The sequence below is a fragment of the Arachis hypogaea genome, chromosome 9 (genome assembly GCF_003086295.3).
Source record: "Arachis hypogaea cultivar Tifrunner chromosome 9, arahy.Tifrunner.gnm2.J5K5, whole genome shotgun sequence".
Lineage (NCBI taxonomy): Eukaryota > Viridiplantae > Streptophyta > Magnoliopsida > Fabales > Fabaceae > Arachis > Arachis hypogaea.
Genome location: NC_092044.1, coordinates 12,757,115 through 12,779,354, shown reverse-complemented (window position 1 = coordinate 12,779,354; position 22,240 = coordinate 12,757,115). Strand labels below are relative to the sequence as shown.

The 22,240-nt window shown below is 35.7% G+C and overlaps 2 protein-coding genes across 2 annotated transcripts; one reads left to right on the top strand and one right to left on the bottom strand.

Annotated features, from left to right (window-relative positions):
* Positions 1-141: 141 nt before the first annotated feature.
* Positions 142-8,859, bottom strand: LOC112710425 (long chain acyl-CoA synthetase 8). The gene is made up of 12 exons (XM_025762633.3): positions 8,552-8,859; positions 6,584-7,171; positions 6,395-6,475; positions 6,010-6,273; positions 4,073-4,204; positions 3,827-4,000; positions 2,525-2,754; positions 2,206-2,323; positions 1,887-2,018; positions 1,645-1,779; positions 1,321-1,527; positions 142-672 (listed from the first exon to the last, which is right to left on the bottom strand). Exons 2-12 carry the CDS (start codon positions 7,118-7,120, stop codon positions 508-510), a joined length of 2,175 nt encoding a protein of 724 aa, XP_025618418.1. The 5' UTR covers positions 7,121-7,171; positions 8,552-8,859; the 3' UTR covers positions 142-507.
* Positions 8,860-15,237: 6,378 nt separating this feature from the next.
* On the top strand, positions 15,238-16,456 carry LOC140175060 (uncharacterized). Its single transcript, XM_072201965.1, has 4 exons — positions 15,238-15,582; positions 15,683-15,908; positions 16,003-16,072; positions 16,327-16,456. The coding sequence occupies exons 1-4, from the start codon at positions 15,238-15,240 to the stop codon at positions 16,454-16,456; spliced, it is 771 nt and encodes a 256-aa protein (XP_072058066.1).
* The last annotated feature ends 5,784 nt before the right edge of the window (positions 16,457-22,240 follow it).

Sequence of the window (22,240 nt, the reverse complement as noted above, 5' to 3'; positions counted from 1 at the left end):
GCAAACAAATAAGTGAAATATATAACCCTTTAAAGGGCCAAGAAATAATAGCATTTCCTCTGAATCTTTAAATCCTAGCCGACTGTTCTTTTTTATGCCAAGAAAGTTGTGATGATGGACATGTTATTTTAACACCAAATCTGTGCAAGGAATTGTGGATATTTTAAATTAGTTGCAGCCTTGCAGGTCATAAGTTACAGTGCCATCCATAATTCTTATTAACATGAACATAATGGTATAGTACCATAATAAGAGCCTTTATAAGGCGTCACAAAATAGTTCCACCTCCTCCATTCACTCGAAGAAGGGAGAGCCTAAACATCAAACAAAATGTCATCAGAATCACAACCGAACCGTTCAAGTGAAATGCTTGCTCATAAATTGCTCATTTTTCGAAGCAAGCGAAGTGTTATGGGTTGTAAAGCCAGAACAGTTGGATATCACATACAGTGAAAAGACAGTCAAGAAACGTGGTAAGATACTGATGCCCAAAAAATGCTATATGCTTCATTCGTACAGCTTCTTCAGATCATCTTTGAATTTAGCTTTCAGCTGTTCTCTCTTTATCTTAAGAGCAGCAGTGACTAATCCAGATTCTGGTGTCCATGGATCTGGAAGCAACTTTATCTTTGCTGGGATTTCAGATTTCTGCAGCTTTCCAGCTTTTGCAACCTGCAAAATAAATGTAAATAAACAATGTGATTTACCCAATGAAAAGATAAATAGAAGATAAGCCTTGTCACAGCAGCGACAGGCCAACCAAAACAATACAAACACGGCGACACCACTGGAATAGTTTGTCAACTCAACATGACACTATGGCAACTTAGGCATGAATGAACATTTAAATGGTTAATATTTTATTTATTTTTCATTTCTTTTATGCTTGAGCTAAAAAAGAAAAAGAAGAAGAAGACATGACAGACAGAGAGACATGCCAAATGCAGACTTTATCTATCTAACAGTTGTCTGGAACTACTACTAACAAGCAATAATTCATAACTTATGAACGGATATTTTTGGGTTTTGAGAAAGAGAGATAAAGTGAGTTCTGGATTCTGAAATTTATTGAACTAATGAGTTATAGTGTATGTTCATGTATTTATATGCAGAACATATAGCTTCTGCAACACACTAGTCTAACGGTAGTTTAGAGAATCATATTCTTATGTTAGTTATTGGCAGCTGTGGCAGTTAACCAAGCTGGCATAGATATGATCAACTCAAACTATCTTCGTTTCACTCTATTAAATGGATAATCAGCTAATCTAGACAACTCCCTATAGCAGCAAAACAAGCAGTCATCAATTATTAGCTCACCTTGTTAATGGCCTGCAGGACTTCATTGGTACTTTCAGTTTTGCTACACAGTTCAGGAAAATCTTTGTATTCAGTACCAGCTTGCTGAGCCCAATTCTCCAGAGACTTGCGTGATGGAACAATAAGAGCAACACAGTAATTATGAAAGGGATCTGCATGAACCATGACACTGTCCACATAATTACAAGTAGATAGCACTGCTTCAACCTGCAATTGAGTGAAAGTGGAATATAATTTTAAAACCCAACAAAATACTGTGAAACTTGTATCAGCACTTAATTTTGGAATCCAGAAGAATTAAGGTATAGCATTAGCTTAAGTCACCTTTCCAAGAGAGAGATATTCTCCATGTTGAAGTTTGACGATATCCTTCTTCCTATCTATGATTTCAAGACAACCATCTGGATGGAATTGCCCAATGTCGCCAGTATAAAACCAGCGTAAACCATTTTCATCAACCTATTAGAAGTTAAAATTTGTGAAATGCAGTTTAAGCAACAGTAGGAGATCCAAAGCAGGAAATATTGAGGAGAAAATGACATGCATATGTGCATGATTGAACATACCTTGTACACTTCATTAGTTTTCTCTTGATTCTTAAAGTAACCACCAGTAACACTGAATCCACCAACTACAACCTCTCCTCGTGGCATTGGTTTGTCTGAAGTCTTGTACCCTCCTTCTTCCCAAGAAACTAGCTATACAACCAAATTAATACAGATTAAAATTTCCCCATTTAAAGCTCTTTGCTGTCAATAGCAGGAAGTTCTATTGCAGCAAGACACTATAACAATTAATCAACATTACCATAATAGAAAGCAACATTTACAAATAGAAGTCGGTTGTTCAACACTAAAATTCTCATTGACAGTATAGATAGCATACCTTAATGTAAGCACAAGGAAGAGGTGGACCAACACGCCCCACACTGTCATCATCCCACTCAGAGAAGGCAGCCCCAGCAAATGTTTCGGTCAACCCATATCCTTGCCCAATAGGAGCTCTGTAGTGTTTGGACGAATACAAGAATAAATCAGAAAAAAGTATAAGCATGTTGACTATAACATGTTCAATGATAAGGTAGAGATTAAAATAGAACCACATTCCCCTAAAGGTACAGATGTATGGTAGAACACACATGGAAGCACATGTATAAAGATGACTAGTTGAATGAAGTATATAGTGCAAAGAAAGGAATCATCACCCTATGCAGATATTGATAAAGTGCTGTGAATCTCCGGATAAAGGGGCTCCACCACAAAGCATAAATCGTATGCGGCCTCCTAGTAAAAGGCGAATTTTTTTAAAGACAATGGTATCCCACACCAATTTCTCTATTCCCCAAGCCCCTAGCCAGCTTCCCTTAACTGCAGCCAGTCGGCGATTGTATGCTATCTGGAAAAGATTTTTCACAATTCCCCCCTTTTCCTCAACCTAAATTACAATATAAAGAAGAGTAAGGAAGAATAATAACCATTTACCTAGTAGTTTAAATCATTGAATATCCATGGGTGGATAGAGAAAATCAGAATTAATGCAATTACTGACAGCTGTTAAAATCCATGATTAACAAGAAAAATAATAGATTAAAGAATAACTCAACAAATGAGAGAAAGAATATATTACTCTTATGTGATTTGTTATACGAGAGGAATTCTAACCTCTACTTATAATACTAATAGTAAAACTGTAATGCTATATAATTATATATTGGTGAATATTGAACAGCGAAGTTCTAGTTAGGAGCCAAAGCCAGTGTAATAGTGATGACAGATGAGACGGTCAAGATAAATAACATTATCAACAACATTGTTTGTGGACAGAGTTTAAACTTGTTTAATAGTTTGCTTATGTGAGAACAATATAAACCAGAAAATAAAAGATAAACTAAAGGAAGCTATTCACATTAAAAATGATGGACAGAGATCTAAAAGTTGTTGGTAGAAATCATTAGGAAGACCATACATTAAGTGTAGTTATTGAAAACTTAGTTTTAGTACAATTTCCTCCTCTATTATGAAAAACCAACCAAAACTCTTTGATTTTTGCACTATTAAATTGTAACAAAGAAACCAAATAACATGACCACTAAGTACAAAATATTCATTCGCATAAGAATCACCAATCGCATCACTATCTTGTCAAACTCAATTCCTGTTGTTGTTTATAGCCTTAAATGATAAAAAAAGGGAAATATTATTAAATGTTAACAAAGAAACAAATAACAACACAACTGAGTGCGAATATCGACTAGCCTTAAATAATCATCAAACGAATCACTATCTCATCGTTCAGTGGCCAAACTCAATTTCTATTGTTGTTTAGCCTTTTATATTGAACAAAAAAAAAATGTGAAAATCAAATTCATTTGGAGTTGCTAATAAAGAAAAAATAATAGGGGGATTTGTGCAGTAAAGACAAATAGAATACAGAGGGAGGAGTAAATTGTTTAAAAAAATTTTAAATTTACAAGCAAAAGATCTACCAGAATGAGTTCAGTTCAAACCTTTGAAACAACTCCTTCTCGAATACGATCAAGAATAGCTGGTACAGCTGTCAGAAGAGTAGGCTTCAATACACTAACATCTCCCTTGGTTCCTTTCTTGATTTTATTAGATGTGTCTGTGAGAGTCAAAGGAGAGCCATAACCAATTGCAATCCCGGTAGCCAGCATAACAGACTGGACAATCACTTTAACTTAGGGTTAACAACATCAACTATTGAGACAACTATATGGTTAAGAAGATATTACCTCTGCAGCCATTTCAAAAACATGTGCAAGGGGCAAATAGGCTAAATATACATCCTTGGTACCCAGATTTGGAATCACCGTGATAACAGCCGCTGTAGTGGCTACGATGTTACCATGAGTAATCATAACGCCCTACACAAGTACAAATAATTAGCAAATCATCAGATTACGGCCGAAGATATATTGAGCATATGGAGATCATATTGGCTCAACAATGTTAATATACAACAAATGTTCTACTGGAGAGCCAGAGATTGATATTATGATATGCAAGAGGAATCAGGTAGATGAAGCAATGGACGTGGTGTCACAGCTGCACAGGCTAAAATGGATTATATAAGGTAAATCCCATTTCTAATGCTGGCACATGCTTGGAGGAAAAGAAAGTTTACGATCAAGATATATGTGATCAAGCTGTTGTTTGCCAGAGAATTGTCAAAAATCAACTGACTCAAGAACAGGAAATATCTCCTTAAGAAGAAAGTGCACTCTTTAAGCAATGGAACCAACGTCAACATAGCTACCCTATAAGAATTCTTTCCTGCCAAGTTTCATGGTTTGTCACCTAGGAGGAAATCTTTTCAGCAAAAACATTGGCTTTTCACTCCATGCCTTGAGGACAAGGAGATATTTTAGGGGGGGAGGTGGAAGTATTGATCCCAAGTTTGATAGTAGTTATGAGTATGAGCAGAGGAACTAGATGGGTCTAATGGAGCAAGAAAGTGGGGAGAGGGGGGCTAGTTTTGTTGACATGGCATACAAGAGAAAATGTGCAAAAGAACTTGCGGGTTTTTGGGTAGGAAACAGTTACGGACTTTGGTATTATAAAATGTCCAAAGTACCACATCAGTAGCAGTATGGGATGCTTAATATTGTATTTAAGGAGGATGGTTCTTCTCCCTTAACAGCTAGCTTTCAAAATGTGATTTTCCCACTTTCCTTACTTAACAATGGTATCAGAGGGAGACTGTCAGTGGCACAGAGAGGGCTAAGGAGACAAGATGAGGCTTCTGATTGACAAGAGGCTAAATAAAGTACCATAGATGCAGGGATGCTTGGTATTGTATTTAAGAAGTGATTCTTCCCCGTTACTAGCTAGATTGGTATATGAATGAGGGAATGTATATTACATAAAGCAAGACCTAGGAAGGTGAAAGTTCCTTCTACCACCTAGGAGTATGTTTGTTGCAGCATTTTTATTTTCTATACCATACTTGTTAGTCCATTTGGACTGTATTTCACCTTGGGATCTTAGTATCGTACCAATCTACAAGAAATGATTCAGCTGAACGATACAAATTAATAATGTTAAAAAGTAGAAGGTACATGAATGTTAAGGACCATAGGGCAGGAACGGCCTAACTAGCTTGCTGACTCAGCAGGGGGTGAAGGTCAAAGAGGGGTAGGCTTCATTTCGGTGACACTAGAAAGTGGGATTGCTTAGCTCCCTTAATTGTTTACACATTTTCTTGCATTTTTGTTCCTGTTCTTCTCTACCTAAGCTGATATCACTCTGATAAAACCAAAGAGAGTGATGATATAGAGAGTCTTTCTTCATTATTTGTGTAAATTCAGTGGCTTTTTTCCCCAGTCAATATACAGAGCATATTTTTTATTTCTTCACTGATACCAGTTTTAACAATAGAGTTTTACCCCATGGTACAGATCTTGTGCATATTTACCACCTAAACCAGCATATAATAAGTCATAGCAAGACCCCAGTCAGAATACCAAGGTCTATAGACTACATGCTTTAACAAGAACATGGTTTTTGAGAGTTGATACATTTATTAAGCATCATTCTGCAAATATAATAACATTTAGCACACCCACAGAAAACTAGAAAGAGAAATATAAGATTTTACATATGATATGCACACACACACACACACAAAAAGGAATAATAACATACAAGAAAACTTGAAGAAGAAACCAACCTTTGGCAGCCCTGTACTACCACTTGTATACATCACAACAGCAATAGCATCCTTGGAAGGAAAGCTCGGTTCAATGGGACTTTCTTTCCCAAGTTTCTCAACTTCACTAAAAGATGCAGTTTTCCAGTTGCCCAAACTTCCTGAGGAAGCATCTTTGTCTTCATCTTCAAAGTAAATAATGTTCTGAATAGATGGTAGCTTAGAACTTATTGCATCCAACATCTTCAACTTCTTTGAGTCGCATATCAGGGTTGAAACTTGGGTCTGTGGATATTCCAAGCAACGACATACCATACCACTTATATTATTAGATCATATACTTTTCTTATGACTACTATAATCTAACTACACACTGTATAACTATGCAAGAGATAACTTTTCCTACCTCATTTAGTGAGTGAATTAGGGCATCCTCCCCTAAAGTAGCATAAATAGTAACAACTGTTATACTCTGTCGGAAGCAACCCTGCAATCAGCATGACTTCTGTTAAAAATTTATGAACAAAACCATTATTTATCCTCAAGGCTACAAATGAAATAACACACAGAAATGAAGCTGATAAAGCAAACTTACCTGAAGGGAAATGAGCCACTCAGATCGAGTATCAGCGAAAATTGCAACACGGCTATCTATATTATGGCCAAATCTAAGGATACCAGATGCAAAGTTGCACACACGAGCAAAAACCTGTCCATATGTTTCCCATTCATACTCTCCTAAGTGTACTTTCTCAAACTTCCGGCCATCACTAGATGTAACAAAATCCTTTCCGATTAGCTTTCTTGTTCCTAGACATTGATTGTTGGTATATTTCTTACAACTTTGTTCAAATAGATGAGCCATGGTTGTAGCTCCTTTCCAAGGAACTTCAACCAACTCCTTTTTCCGAGCATTACGCACTGCGTAACCTGCCTCACCACCAACCTTTACTGGAACACCTCGTACCTTTCCTCTTCTCTTTCCCAAGAAAAGAGTTGAAAACAAAATAGGAAGTAGGATGCCTATGACTATAGCAGCTACAACTCCATATTCTCCATGATCTTTCATGAAATATATATTGTTGATATTAAGACTTTTTAACCAGGAGGGCATAGCATTTTGGTTGGCCATTTATTATTTTTGATGATTTATGGGTCCTTCTTAAGCAGCATACAAACTTACCTAAAAGCAGTAAAAGAAATTCAACATGAAGTGAGAAAAATGCAGAAGGATTGGCAGAAAAGGAATTCATTTCGGCAAGAGTATAAAACAGAGTATAGCATTCAAATATAAATGAATCAATAAATAGATAAATTTAAAAAAAAAATTATGTACGGAATAAGGACAAAACATGATATGAAGTTTATGTACGGAATAAGGACAAAACATGCTATCGTTACATGTATGAAATTCTTCAACTTCAATAACTGAAACACTTCCAATTACAACAGCATAACCAGTCTGCCTAATACTTTATATTAAAGCTGTCAAGAAATTCAAATAATAGAAACTAGAAACCGGATGCACACAAATATCATAGGATGGGAAGATAAAAAAAAAATTAAGTTTCTAACTAAAACCCAATTCCCAAAAGGAAACATATTTTGTAAATGTAGATTAGGAATTAACTAAATCAAATTTCAGAAAATTGGTGACTTGATTTTCTGTTAAGTGTAGTCATAACTTCCTTTTACCCACAAAAGCTAGAGTTCTAGATTAGGGAATCCATATCGGCCTATGAAAAGAGCTACATATAGGTCGGATTAATTAAGGTGCAGCGGGGAATATAATACAGAATATTGAGAGATGACTGAATCTCCTGTAAGACTTGCACTGCAATTTTTTTCCTTATTTAGAAGAATTTGAAGTTTTATTCACTTTTCATCATGCTTCACAAAAATTATGAGAAGTTTTGAGAAATGTGGAAACCATTAAACAAATTTCAGGTTTCAAAATCCATCTTGAAATCGGATATCGGTTATACAACTTATATCTCACCGCAACTTTGAGATTAAAACAAAATAAACAGCTGTTTCAAGCGATATTGAAAACTAAATCCGCTCAAAGATAATAGGCACAAACCACTACACATATAAAATAAGGCATATAGATAACAAGGGATCTAAGTTAAACAGAACAAGAATCAAACAAAAAATATACATGTCTCTCAATTCATCGCAGTAAAAATTAAGGTCAAGGCAGTAAACCCTTTTAGCAGGATAAGTTCAATCAGATAAAAATAAAATAAAATAAAATAATAAAAAAGTAATCTGATCAAAATCAACGATTCACCCATAAAATACCGAAAGCAAGGTTCATGTAACTTCAGCATTAGCTACAACAAGACCTAAGGCATTTCCCCCAAATGAAATAAATCGACCCTTCTTCCCGTGAGGTGAAACTGTTCCCAATGAAAAAATATCAAAGCAGAACTCAACGCCTCAGTAACAAAATCATGGAATTAATTTTGGTATAGAATACAAAGCACTATGGACGATTTGATTATACCAACAATGGAACTGAACAGAACTCGCGAGTGGCGATGACGTGGACAAGAAGTACCTGAACAACAGAATGGCAGACCTGCAGTGTCAGCCTTGCGTGCAATGGCCAGGGAATCTCGCCGACGATTGAGATTTCTGAGTCCGGCGGTGGTTGATCGATTCACGAGGTTCGGCGGTGGTGGGGGTAACGGAAAAGAAACGAAATGAAGAGAAGAGAAGAGAAGAGAAGAGAAGAAAGTGGGCAGTGGACAAATGGAAAAGAAGATGTTCGAATAATCAAATGTTGATTTCTTTATTCTGTTTCGTGTGTAGAGGAACCCACACTAAGGGGACGGGTGTCCCTAGTTACACGTAATCAATCACCTTGTCATATTCACACAAGTGCAACTTCAGTTTTACTGTTTTAATTTCAGTGTACGAGCGTAAGTACTATATTTTCTATGAATAAAAAATTTTTTCGAAAAAAAAAGGGATTTATGATATATATTATTTATTTTAATTTTTAAAAAATTATAAATTTTTAATTTTATATCTTAAATTATAAATACTAATTATTAAAATTGATTAATATAAAATAACTAGAAATTAGGTTTTTAAACTTTCTCTACATAAAAACCACACAAATTTATGTGGTATTTGGTGGGTGGTTGTATAGTATTTATGACTTTAAACTCTCACTATTAGTATTTAATTACAAAGCTAAACAATTTAGAATTTGGTTATTGATTTCGTAGTAGACCAAACTTAACCAAATTTAAACCAAATTTTTGGTTGCATTAAATTTCATAAAAATTTGTATATTTTTGTCATAATGGATACAAAATATATTAATTTAATATTTTTAAACATAATATATTTGTCTATGTTTCATTTACAAAATACAATTTTATATTTTTGTATTTCTATTTTAGTGTCCTGTGCCTATAAACAAACATAGCCTTATAACACTCATCTTTAAATATCTATTATAAATATATTTTGTTAAAATCTCACTAAAAAAATCAATGAAACAAAAAATAGAAAAAAGTTTTATATATATATATATATATATATATATATATATATATATATATATATATATATATAATTTTTAAATGAGAATTGCCACATCAAAAACTTTGTAAAAATAATCATTAAGAACAAAAATCTAACTAAAAACGAAAAGTACATTCTAGGATTAATCACTAAAAACGCTCTTGAAATATTCTGACATTTACAAAAATAACCCAATTTTTTATTATCGATAAAAATACTCTTAATTAGGTTGTTCCTATCGTTGTCAAGTCTCGTCTATTGCTGGTGTGGATTGGACTGCTGCCACTATTGGATTCCAAGGGAGAGAGGGCTCGCCGGAGGGAGGCCACTAGGAAGAGTGAGACGAAGGCAAAGAAAGCGCAGTCATCTTTGCTGGTGTGTCGTCGTTGAGTCATGCATCCTCAATTGCATCTTCTCTCTTCTTTATTCTCAGATCTTCTCTTCTTCTTTTTATGTGATTTTCACTTTTTGTTGATGGTTATTGTGTTGTGGTAGTTGTTGGTCGTTGTACAATAGATTCTAGCATTGGAAAGAGAAGAAGACGAAGCTCTGGTAGCAATGCTGGCTATGGCGCCACGAAAGTGGAGGGATGGAAGTTGAGAGAAAAGTAATTTCAGATTAGGTTATGTTTAATTTGGGAATAGAGTTCCCCAGCATTGATTCTTTTCTTTTTGCAGCCCCAATGTCACTGTCCTCTTCCTTTCCTCCAAGTATTCTGTGCAAACACTCTAATAAAATATGATGACTTGGGATATGAGAAATTGAGGACTTTTGGTTAAGAAGAAGGTTTTATAAGGTGAGGATAAGAGTGTTGATGATTGTGTTAGTGGTTAAGATTTGAGAGAAGAAAAGTAAGTGCGGAAAAATGAAAGAAGAAGAAGAGGTGCTAGTTCGCCGACAACTCTGTCACGACTGACAAAGGTGCTGCATATGGTAACTTAGAGGGTATGTGAGAAGAGAAGATGGGAGGGCGAGAGGAAATCGGGAAGAGATAGGAGAAGAGCGTGCGGGCTACATCATTATTTCGTTTGCCACATAAGTTACTTTGTTTGCCACATCACTCTAAAACGTTCACATGCCATGTCTATCTTTATGGATAGGTAGTTTTGACACATTTTTAAAACATTTAAGAGTATTTTTGTCGATAATAAAAATTGGGGACGTTGTAGTTGGTTAATCCCTCCTAATAATAGTATTTTTTTAATCAAAATAAGCTCAACACACTAATGTGGAGCAACAAAAGAAACAACAAGTACTTCATAAAAACATACAAACCCTGTATCCTCCGGCAACGCCATCAACCACCAAAAGGATCACTCTCGGTGCATTCGTTGTAGCTCAGCATCGTCTTCCTTATTACGAACTCCACACCTATTTCCTGATTCTGAAAAATCCTAGCATTGCGTTCCACCCAAATGTTCCAAATAACTGCAAAGAACCCCGGCAACCATTTCTTCTAATCTTGTTTTCGCTTATGCCTACCGGTCCACCGCTCAAACAGTTCCCTTATGGTTCCAGGAATAGGTCACACCTTCCCAAAAGACCTCAACCAACTGTACTACACCTGCCATGTTAGCTCACAGAGGAGGAATAAATGCTCCACCGACTCTATCTCCTTCTTACATAGTACACAGAGATTATCACTGAACCTGATAATGCCTAGTCTGCTCAACCTCTCCTTAGTATTCACTCTACCAATAAGCACAAACCACCCAAAAAGCTCAATTCTCGGTGGTACCACTCCTCTCCAAACTGAACTTGTGAAACTGTAGCTCGTTATCTCATCCGACAGAGTCTCCGATTGTAGGACCTGCACAACAGACTTGGTAGAAAATACCCCTTTACTATCAAACTTCCAAACCATATTATCATCTTTACCATCTAACAGCTTCATCGGCCTTAGCCGCTCATGAAGTTGATGGACAAGTTCCAGCTCCCATTGGAATAACTCTCTCCGCCACTGAAAATTCCATATCCACTCAAGCCCATCCCAAAATTCACAATCCCCTATCATCGATCCTTGCTTATTCGAAATAGAGAATAGTCTTGGAAAAGCCACCTTCAAGGGGCCACCTTGCAGCTAGTTATCTTCCCAAAATAGGGTACTCCTCCCATTCCCTACCTCCATCGCCAGGCCAGTAAGCATTTTGTCTTTTATCCTATGCTCTTTTATATTCAAATGACATATGTCTTTCCAGGGCCCTCCTTTAACCGGTAACTATTGATTTACTAGCATTACATCAGGATTCAGGTTGTTGCACGAGCATACAATCTTCTTCCATAAGGGGCACTCCTCTTTAGAATATCGCCACCACCACTTAAATAAGAGCGCTGTGTTCCGAAGCACCGCATTCCCAACCCCCAAACCCCCAGCCTTTTTTTTTGTGCCTGAACCAACTCCCACTTAACTAATGGAATACCATCATTACCATCCCCCATACACCACATAAATCGCCTTTGCAATGCAATCAGCTTATCCGCAGCCGCCTTTGGCATCTTGTATAGACTGAGGTAGTAGATAAGTAGGCTATTCAGTACTGATCCAATAAGAACAAGCTTGCCCGCTTTGGTTAGAACCTTTGCTTTCCAGAGGCTAAGTTTCTCTTCCACCTTATCAATTATCGGTTCTCAAGTCTTCACCATACGAGGATTCGCACCCAAAGAAATCCCGAGATACCTAACAGGTAGAACTGCTTGCTTGCACCCTAGCAAACTACAGGCATTATCTACCCAATCCTGCTCACAATTCACCGATATCAAACTTGACTTCTCAAAATTAATGCTCATCCCCGACATCAACTCAAAGCACCTCAATAGTCTCCTATAATTGACTATTGTATTCGTCACCGGGGGGCAAAACAATATCGTATCATCTGCAAATTGTAAGTGCGACAATTCGATATGCTCACCTCCTCAATTAGATATACTTTATTTGGATGAGATAATTTTGGAAAGAAAGAAAATGGGGGAGAAGAAAAGGGACGGAAAATTTGATTTTCTTTCGTTTGGATCAGGAAGGAAAATGAACGGAAAATAAAAAAGTATGCCTGGGCCCATTTAAAAGTTTTCACCTTGTAGTTGGGCAAAAAACTGAGATAGGAGAGAAAATATTAGTAAAAAGACACAATTACCCTTTCAATTACAGAAATTACAATCCCTAATTTCAATCTTTCCGGAAGAAGAGAACACCTATCGTTGTCTTAACCTATTTGGCTTTCTTCTTCAGCACTGCCAGCGTAGCTTTCCATCCGCATCCACGTTGCTACAGCAGTTTTGTTAACGTTGTGACAGGTGAAGCACATCTTCAACCAAGCATCTTCAACAGAAAGGTGAGTTCTTTTTTCAGTTGTAGTAGGTTTTTTTCAAAACGAAATGGAAAAAATCATTATAGCATATAGATTGTATTCCTCTTTTGTTTTTCAACTGAAATGTTCTGATTTTACATTTCATGGATGTCGTTTATTTTTGTAGTGGAAAAAGAACCCATAGATTGTATTCCTCTTTTGTTTTTCAACTGAAATGTTCTGATTTTACATTTCATGGATGCCAAGAACCCATAGATTGTATTCCTCTTTTGATTTTCAACTAAAATGTTCTGATTTTACATTTCATGGATGCCGTTTATTTTTGTAGTGGAAAAAGAACACATTCTACGTTGTCTGTTCTTAAATACTTCATTCGTTCTAACTCAAAAATCCACCGATATATGACCCAGTTCACGTTTGATCCTAGAAAGAACAAATTTTTAACTCATCTTGTATTTGAAATGGTTTGCCCTGGTTTTTATATCATGAGATTTTTTCTCAAACTTTATTACATTATGCTTTTTTTTTGACGGGGTGGTCCAAATATGAAGAAAAAATTTCAGGCAAGTGACCATAAAATTTAGTTATATTATTATTATTGAGACTATGAAAAGTGTGTGTGAGAAACAAGTAGAAAATGCCAAAAACTTACCTCTTAAGTCTTTATCAATATACAATTATACACTAGATAATTAGGCACTTGTATTTAGGAAAATTTACTAAAAAATGAAAAAAAAATATACATTGTGATTTGTGAAAACAACATATTAGAAAATAGAGAGTATAAAAAAAGATTAAGCTCCTAACGCATATAATGTAATTCTAAATCAATCTACTAATTAAACTTGAAGCTTTGACCGATTAAATCATTCAATTAATTTGAGCATGCATTTTAAACACAATTTTTTGTAGGTTAGCATGAAGCAATTTTTTGAAGACACAAGCCAGCTTTTCTTTCTCTTTTTTACTTTCTTTTCATGTAAATATTATCAACAATAGCTATCAGATATATCATTCATAAAGTGAGAGATTTCACAACCTCTTCTTTAGTTCATGCATCATTTGCTTAGTTCACTAGGTACTTGCTTTGTAGATGATTCTTTTTGTAGAATTAAAAAAAAAATTGAAAAAACTCCCATTGCATATCTTTAGAAAATTAACATGAATCGAAATTAAATTAATTTAATCAAAGATTGGTAGTGGGTAAACCACGACAATTACAATTATTTTAGATATTAGATATTAAATTGGATATATCATAAAAATCAACTCCTTATAATTTGTCTATTTATTATATATGCCATAAGAAGAATCTCTATCTTAATAATTCAAAAAACTTTAGGAGATAAGAATGTATAGTATTTTTAATATAGAGAAAGCAATTACAGAGTGTACGTATAGAATATGTACATATGCTTATCAGTTATCACAATATTTTTACATGTTTGATTTCTTAATTTTTTTGTTAATTTTTTTCTCTTTTTTTTAATTGATTTGATTTGTTTATTATATGCTTAAATTACAACCAATGGTAAGGTGAACTGAATCAATGTTATGGGTATAGTTTACTCAAAAGTCCATCACTTATTAAGTAGATCCACCTGTTTAGATTTTATTTATAGGTGTTGTGATGCATGTACTTAATTATTACAATTATTAATGGGACAACTTATTTCTTTTCTTTTTAGTTTCTTTTTTTTAGTATAAAAATGAATAAACAGACATAAAGAATAGGAACATATTATCAGTTATTACTGTGAAATAATTTCCTTCTTTGGTCTCATCCAATTTTTACTCGCAACTTTGTTTTTATGTTTTTCTCATTGGATTTTGGTGTTAAACCAAGGTATTTATTAATATATCATATCATTTACAGTTTGTTTTTATTGTTTATGGTAGCCAGTTTTGGAATCAAGTTTGACATTTAGGAGCTGGAAATAAGTGCTTCATATTAAGGTATTTTCGTGTTTATAACATGACACCATAGTGTTATATAAAATTTTATTTTTAATTATTTTTTATATTTTGATAAATGAATTGTTAAAATGTAAAAACATATGTGACTTTTTAGTCACTTTCTTTATTGATATGTCCACCCTAAACCTTATATTTTCATAGATGGATAATGAAAATATCGAAGATGCGAATCTCGAAGATAGAACAAACGTCATATATGATTCAGAATTTTAAGTAGGTCAAATCACTTCTACTGCCCTATATCATCCTGAACCAATACAAATATCAACTCGTGTCAGGGAAGAGTTAGAAAATAGACAACATATCTGTGTCACATCTTTCTTGTGTTGTAGTGCATCAGTTGTATCTTTTAGAATTAATATCAGAACATAGGCCTAGGCAAATTAATGACGACAACTTGGAAAGAGAACTTAGGCGTACTCAATTAATGACACAGTTACTGGAGTCTGAAAAGTGCCGAGATGTCATACATATGGGCCTTGAAGCATTTAGGCAGTTGTGTCAGAAATTAAGAGGAACTGGTAGAGTAAAGGATTCAACTCGTTCTACGGTTGAAGAGCAAGTCGCTAAATTCCTATATATTATAGGGCATAATATGAAAACTAGAACTATGTCTTTCTTTTTCCACCGGTCAGGAGAGACAATTAGTCGTCACTTTCACAATGTCCTACATGCTATTCTATCGTTAGAGGGAGACTTCTTCAAGCAACCATCTGGTGAGGAAGTTCCTTATGAAATACTTAATAATAGTCGATTCTATCCGTTTTTTAAGGTACTAACTCTTTTGATTTACTTAGTCGCATTTATATAATTGTCAATGAAATAATTATAATACTGTTATGTTAATAAGTCAATATACTTTCCCAAAAAAGGATTGCATTGGAGCTATAAATGGAACTCATAGTCGTGTGAAGGTACCAAGGGTGGACGCCCCTCGTTTTCGCGGACGAAAAGATCACCCAACACAAAATGTTTTAGCGGCCTGTGGTTTTGATATGAAATTCACTTATGTGTTGTCCGGTTGGGAAGGAACTGCCTCTGACTCAAGAATATTGAAAGATGCTTTAAATAGGGAATATCCACTTCGAATTCCCGAAGGTCTGTGCTAATATAATTTATGAAATCAGCTACATAAAGTTAAATTTATAGTCATAGTATGTTATAATTTAATTTTTGTATACAACTGTTGTAGGAAAATTTTATCTAGGCGATGCTGGTTTCATGCTGAAGCCTGGGATACTTACACCATATAGAGGTGTTCGGTATCACCTGAAAGAGTATTCACTACGTGAGACACAAAATCCTAAAGAACTATTCAACCACCGGCATTCTTCATTAAGAAATGTCATTGAAAGATGTTTTAGAGTTCTAAAGAAAAGATTCCCAATTATAGCTGGCGACACTGAACCATATTATTCATTTGAAACTATAAGAGATTTTTTTTGGCATGTTGTATACTGCATAACTTTTTGATGGGTGTTGATGTTGATTAATCTATAATTGATGAGGTTGACAGAGAATTGCTACAAGAACGCAATATAGATAGATCACAACCAATTCAACAACGTGATGAGGAATATAGGCATGCAGCATTATTACAAGATAACATTGCGGTTGAAATGTGGAATGTGTATCAAACATTATGAGTGATTATACATTTGATATATTTGAATATGTATATATATGTGTAGTGTAACACCCTACCATACAGAGTCTTATGCTTAAGTCATAATTCCAAAGATGGCAAGGTATTACGACCTCTAAAATAAAAATTTAGTACGTATAGTAGTACAAATGATTGATTATAACTAGGAGCCTTTGTAGAAAAAGGGGTAAACAAAAACCGCAACTCAAAAGCGCAACACTCCGATCGATAGCGTAACGAACAAGGATAAATCAACGCGAGATTATATATATACAAAAGAGTGTCAAAGACAGGAATATCAAGACTCAAAATCCGGCTGCGAAGATAACCGGGCCGAGCATAGCAATATATACATATGATAAAATAAGGAAAACCCCAAAGGAAACCCAAAGGGACACAAAAACAGAAACCTAATCTCCAAAATCTCCCATAAGAGGAGTCATCACAGTTTGTATTATTTAATGGAGATAAAAGTATCTATGCAAAACATATAAACCAAATCATAGTCCCGAGAACAAAGGATCTTCGCAAATCTAGAAGTCTCCAGCATGCCTCAGCGGGAAACCTCACGTCCTGTATCTGAAAACCACAAAATCCGCATGGGTGAGAACCAGAGGTCCCCAGCATGGTAACAGCTTCCACATATATAATACATAATAATAGAGGAAAGCCAAAGGCAATCCTAGAACTTCCTCCAAATAATTCAAAGCTTATAAACAAGCTAAGTCATAAAAGGGCATATGACTAAAGATTCTTCAGTCTAACTAATACTTTCCTTTCTAATTCCTTCACACCTCCCAACCACCAGCAGGAGTATAATGTAGCAAACAGAGTTATATCAAACAAGGAATATACAATTAGGAACAAATAAGGCATTTAGACAATTAGCAAGTAATATGCAGGCAAATAGGCAATCTCAAACAATTCATATAGTATGCATATGATGAATGCCTGTCCCTAGTGGCTGATGATATCATCTGTCGGTTATAGAGCCAACCCGACAAGTCCTGGTAGCTAACCATTGGACTGTCCCTCTGTCACGCATCCCCAACTTGAGTTATACTCGTCATAAACTTGATCATAATCATGATCTATATCCATCACCTTCACTGGTGAATATTTACGGGGGCGAGCTCATCCGGGTCTTTCACAGTGCCAGGCCACACTTATGACACAGGGTCAAAAGAGTTTCGAGTCTCAACCTGGAGCATGTGGTGGCTAGCCATTGCTTCCTCCCAGGGAAACTTTCATCTCCAACAGTGGAAGTACAACATTCACAATTCATTCAATAGCATATATGCATTTATACATAGCCATAATCATGGCTCCGCCGTAACACGGCAATAATCTAGCCATCCGGCTCATGGTTAAATCCATAACCAGCCAATATTCATAGCATACATAGCTATTCCGGCTCACGGTTCAATCCAGAACCAGCCAATCGGCATCACAGTTAAATCCATAACTAGCCATCTCATTAACAAATACGGCCTTTCGGCCCATGGCATAACAAGCACTTCCACCACCATCCTCCGCCTCTCACATAATCATCTTTGATCCTCATTGATCATTCATTTTTCCCTTGCTACACTCGCAAGTTACCACATCCCCTAGCTCCTTTTCTAATAGCTAGGCATATCAACATGATTTAAGACATAAGTGGTGAGATCGGAGGCTTAGAAGTATGAGATTTGGCTTTTAAAACTCAAAAATCAACTTTGGGATGAAAACAGGACCACGCGTACGCGCACTCCACGCGCACGCGTGGATGGCCACAAAAACTCATCGGCGCGTAGGCGCCCTTCACGCGGACGCACACATTAAAAAATTAGTCAACGGCGCGCACGCGTCAACCACGCGTACGCGTGGGTACTCTTGTGCCCCAGGCACAAAACTGGCACAACTCTGGCACAACTCTCTGGAAAATAGCTGGGCATTGGGTGCAGCCCATCGGCGCGCCCGCGCACATCACGCGCCCGCGTGGATGGCGCTTTCTGGAAGAACGGCGCGTACGCGCCATGTGCGCCTACGCGCAGGGGGTTACTCTGCTAAAATTTTTCTAAGTTAAAAACTGCAGAATTCACAAATTCAACCCCCAATCTTCCGACGGACATAACTTCCTCATTTTAAATCGTTTTTCACCCGTTCTTCGAATGGCATAGACATCCCGGATCCAATTTCATTTCTAAATAGATTTGGCACAAAACAGAGATCCGTAGTCCAAGTTATGTCCCGTCAAAGTATGCCCAAAAACCATATTTTTCATAAAAATCACAAGGTGCCATTTTCAAAACAAGCAATTTTCAACTCTTTTCAAAACCAATCAAAACATGCCAATTTCATCCCTTTTCTTTGAAATCAATCAATATATATCAAATTCAACATCAAGCCTCCTCAACTCACACATTGACACATTACCACAATTTACAAAATCACTATCCCATCGTTCTAGCCCACTTCACCCAAGTGGCTCAAACCCAAACATATTGACATATCATATACTCTTTCTCATGCCAATTTTCAACAACACCAATTCCAATTAACCATCATTATACAGAATCAATGTCATATTCACCATCAACATGGTTCAACCCACAATTCAACCATAACCAATTATCAAGCATATATCACAACATGCATATTTCTTATACATCATACTATCAAGGCATCAATAATCATCATCACATATATGACCACATCATATATCTCAACCATTCAACAACACCAACAATTCAATGCCTATCTTAGGGTCTCTAGCCTAAGTATTTCCTACCACATTACATATTAGATACGGAAAACCGAAACCATACTTTAGCCGATTTCCCAAGCTCAACCGGAGCACTTCCAAATCACTTATCCACAAGCTCTCAAGGCGTCAACACCTCCAAGAATAGATTTTTCACCACCAAAGCCCTTTTCAAACTTTTCAATATCACCAATCAAGCTTCAACATCCACATATACACAACCTAAGCCACAACCATCATACCCATACACAACATCTCAAAACCCAAATATCATAAAACCACAAAATACACTAGGGTTGAGAATCTTACCACACCCAAGGTCCAAGGAGACAAGATTAACCTTCTCCTTCAAGAGAGTTGGGTCCTATAACATCAAAGAGCCCAAAATCTCAATATTTTTTCTCATGAAACTCGAAATCAAGGCCAGAAATTCGAAGAGCAAAACGTAATTTACCTCAAGATTAATTGTATGGGTTTTGTAGAGCTCTCTGCGGTGAACACGTGGCCGCAAATGGTGCGGCAATCGGAGCTCTAGATCAAAAGTTATGGTGGTTTGAAGATCAAGTAAGATATAGAAGTTTGAGAGAGTATTCTTCTCCTCCCTCACTCCATTTCAGCGTGTGTGTGTAACAAATGAGGAGAGAGAGTACTGAAAACTAGGGTTTTGGTTTAGTTTAGTTGGGCCAAGGGCCCACTTTGGGTCCGGTTGGCCCGGTTTGGCCCGTTCGGTCCAATCTAGGTCCGAATTCTATAAAATTGGTACCGAAATTCTTGTCTCAACCTCCTCTATCACATTTAGCCATAAAAATCACATTTTGGGCTTTCTAGAATAAATTCTCATTTATGGGTTAATTAGCCGTTAATTAACCGGGTCTTACATGTAGTTTATTGTCAAAGTTGTTTAATTGGATTTTTTAAGAAAATGTTACAGGTTAAATAATGCCAAATAAAGGAAATAAAACAGAAGCAACTCAACCTTCTAAAGACAACTTAAGATGGTTTGATGAGATGGATGAAGCTCTGTTAAATGTGTTAGCAGAAGAAGCATTGAAAGGTAATAGACACGATGGCTCGTGGACAACTGAAGCATATGCCAATGTTGTGAAGACTTTGAGTATAGCTATAGGCCCCCACATAATAAAGAACCACATCAAGAATAGAATGAAGATACTGAAAGATCATTTTGCTGAAGTGTATGACTTATTTCATCACTTAAGTGGATTTGCACGGAATCCTGTAACTAGAAAGTTTGAAGCTGAAGAAGAAGTGTGGCAAAACTTTATTAAGGTATCTTATACTTTTTTATTACTTATATCAGTGATGAAGTGAGTCACAAAATAATTTTAACTTTTTTTATGTAGGAGAAACCTCAAGCAGAAAAATGGAGAAAAATGCAAATTAAGCATTATGATATTTTGAAGGAGTTGTTCGGAGCTGATAGAGCTACCGGTAAAGGGGCTGCTACTTCACGAGAAAGGATTCAACAACTTGATAGAGATCCCATTGACTTGAATGACTCTTTTGAAAATGTTGGATTTTCTGACATAGATGTGAATACGGGACATGATATCCCAACATTTTCTGCTAATTTAGATTCACCAAGTGCTCCTCATGGTTAGCCAAATCAATTAGGAGGGAATTCAACTTCGAGAGGTACAAAGCGTAAGTCTCCTATGAATGATTTTTTGGAGGTACAAAGTGTAAGTCTCCTTTGAGAATTACTACCATGGCCGACGCTGTAAAAGAGGGTAGTTATCTGTCTAGAAAGCTACATGACGTGGCTTAGAGGCAGGTTGAATCAGCTGAGAGACAAGCTTCTGTAGCTGAGAGGCAAGTTTCGATCGCCGAAAAACAAGTCTCATTAATTGAAAGACAAGTCGAGATTGCTGAAAAAGGATTAGCTATTATACAACAAAGTAGGCCTCGCATTTATAGTGAATCAGATGTATGGGATATATTGACTGAATTGGGTCTAGTAGGTTCATTTCGGATGCAATGTTATCAGTTTTTATGTGAAAATGAGCAAAAAAGCGCCAAGTTTTTGGGATCCCACCTGAAATGCGACTGGATGCACTTTTTCATTTCATGACTGCTGCTGGTGTTCGCTTAGGAGATATGGTACTTCCAGAAAATATTCACCGTTACAGGTAAAATTTTTATATGCGCCTAATCTCTGGTTAATTTGAGGTTATTGCATTTAACAATTGATTATGTGTTTCTTATTGTCGTAAATTATGACTATATCTACATATATTTGAACAAGAGATCATTTTCTGTTTTATTTATATTAACACATGGTTATAAATCACTTTTTGCTGATACTTTGAGATTGATTGGTTGTTTGAATAGAAAGATATCAATAAAATAGATTATCATAATCAACTCTGATCTTTGTGTTAATTTGTCTTTGTTGTATATACTCGTGCAGGAATCTTAAAACTTGAAAATGTTTGGGACCAATGAGTACAGAGGACACCTAGAAATTCATCATGTGTTAATATCTTTAACTCGGAAATTTTTTTTTTTTGAAATAGATGGGTACAGATGACTCAAGCTATGTACAATTGATTTTTTGGACGTAGACCTATACTGATTACTCTGACCATGAAGAATGACCCTTTTGAAAAGTGTTGTGTGGTGATAAAATGGTACTATTTTAGAGTCCTGGTCGTTGTTACATTTTTTTCGTTTTGTTATATGTTTATAGAAATTGTATATGATTTTTTGTCATACGTAGTAAGAAAGAAATGCTAGTCACTTTTGATAATATTTTATTTTGTAAATATAATTTAGTGGAACTTTTTTTTTAAATATGATTAAGGAGATTAATAATGTAGAGTATGAGTAGTTTTTATTATTCTTTTAAGAAATTATTTATTTATATGTATTTAAAAAGAATGATACTAATTTTTATTTACGACATTAAACTACTACAGAAAATGATACATTCAAAAAAAATATTATTGTTAATAAAGATAACACTTTCAAATTCTTAAATGTAATTGGGATCACTTTTTGTATTTTAGGAATAATTTAAAT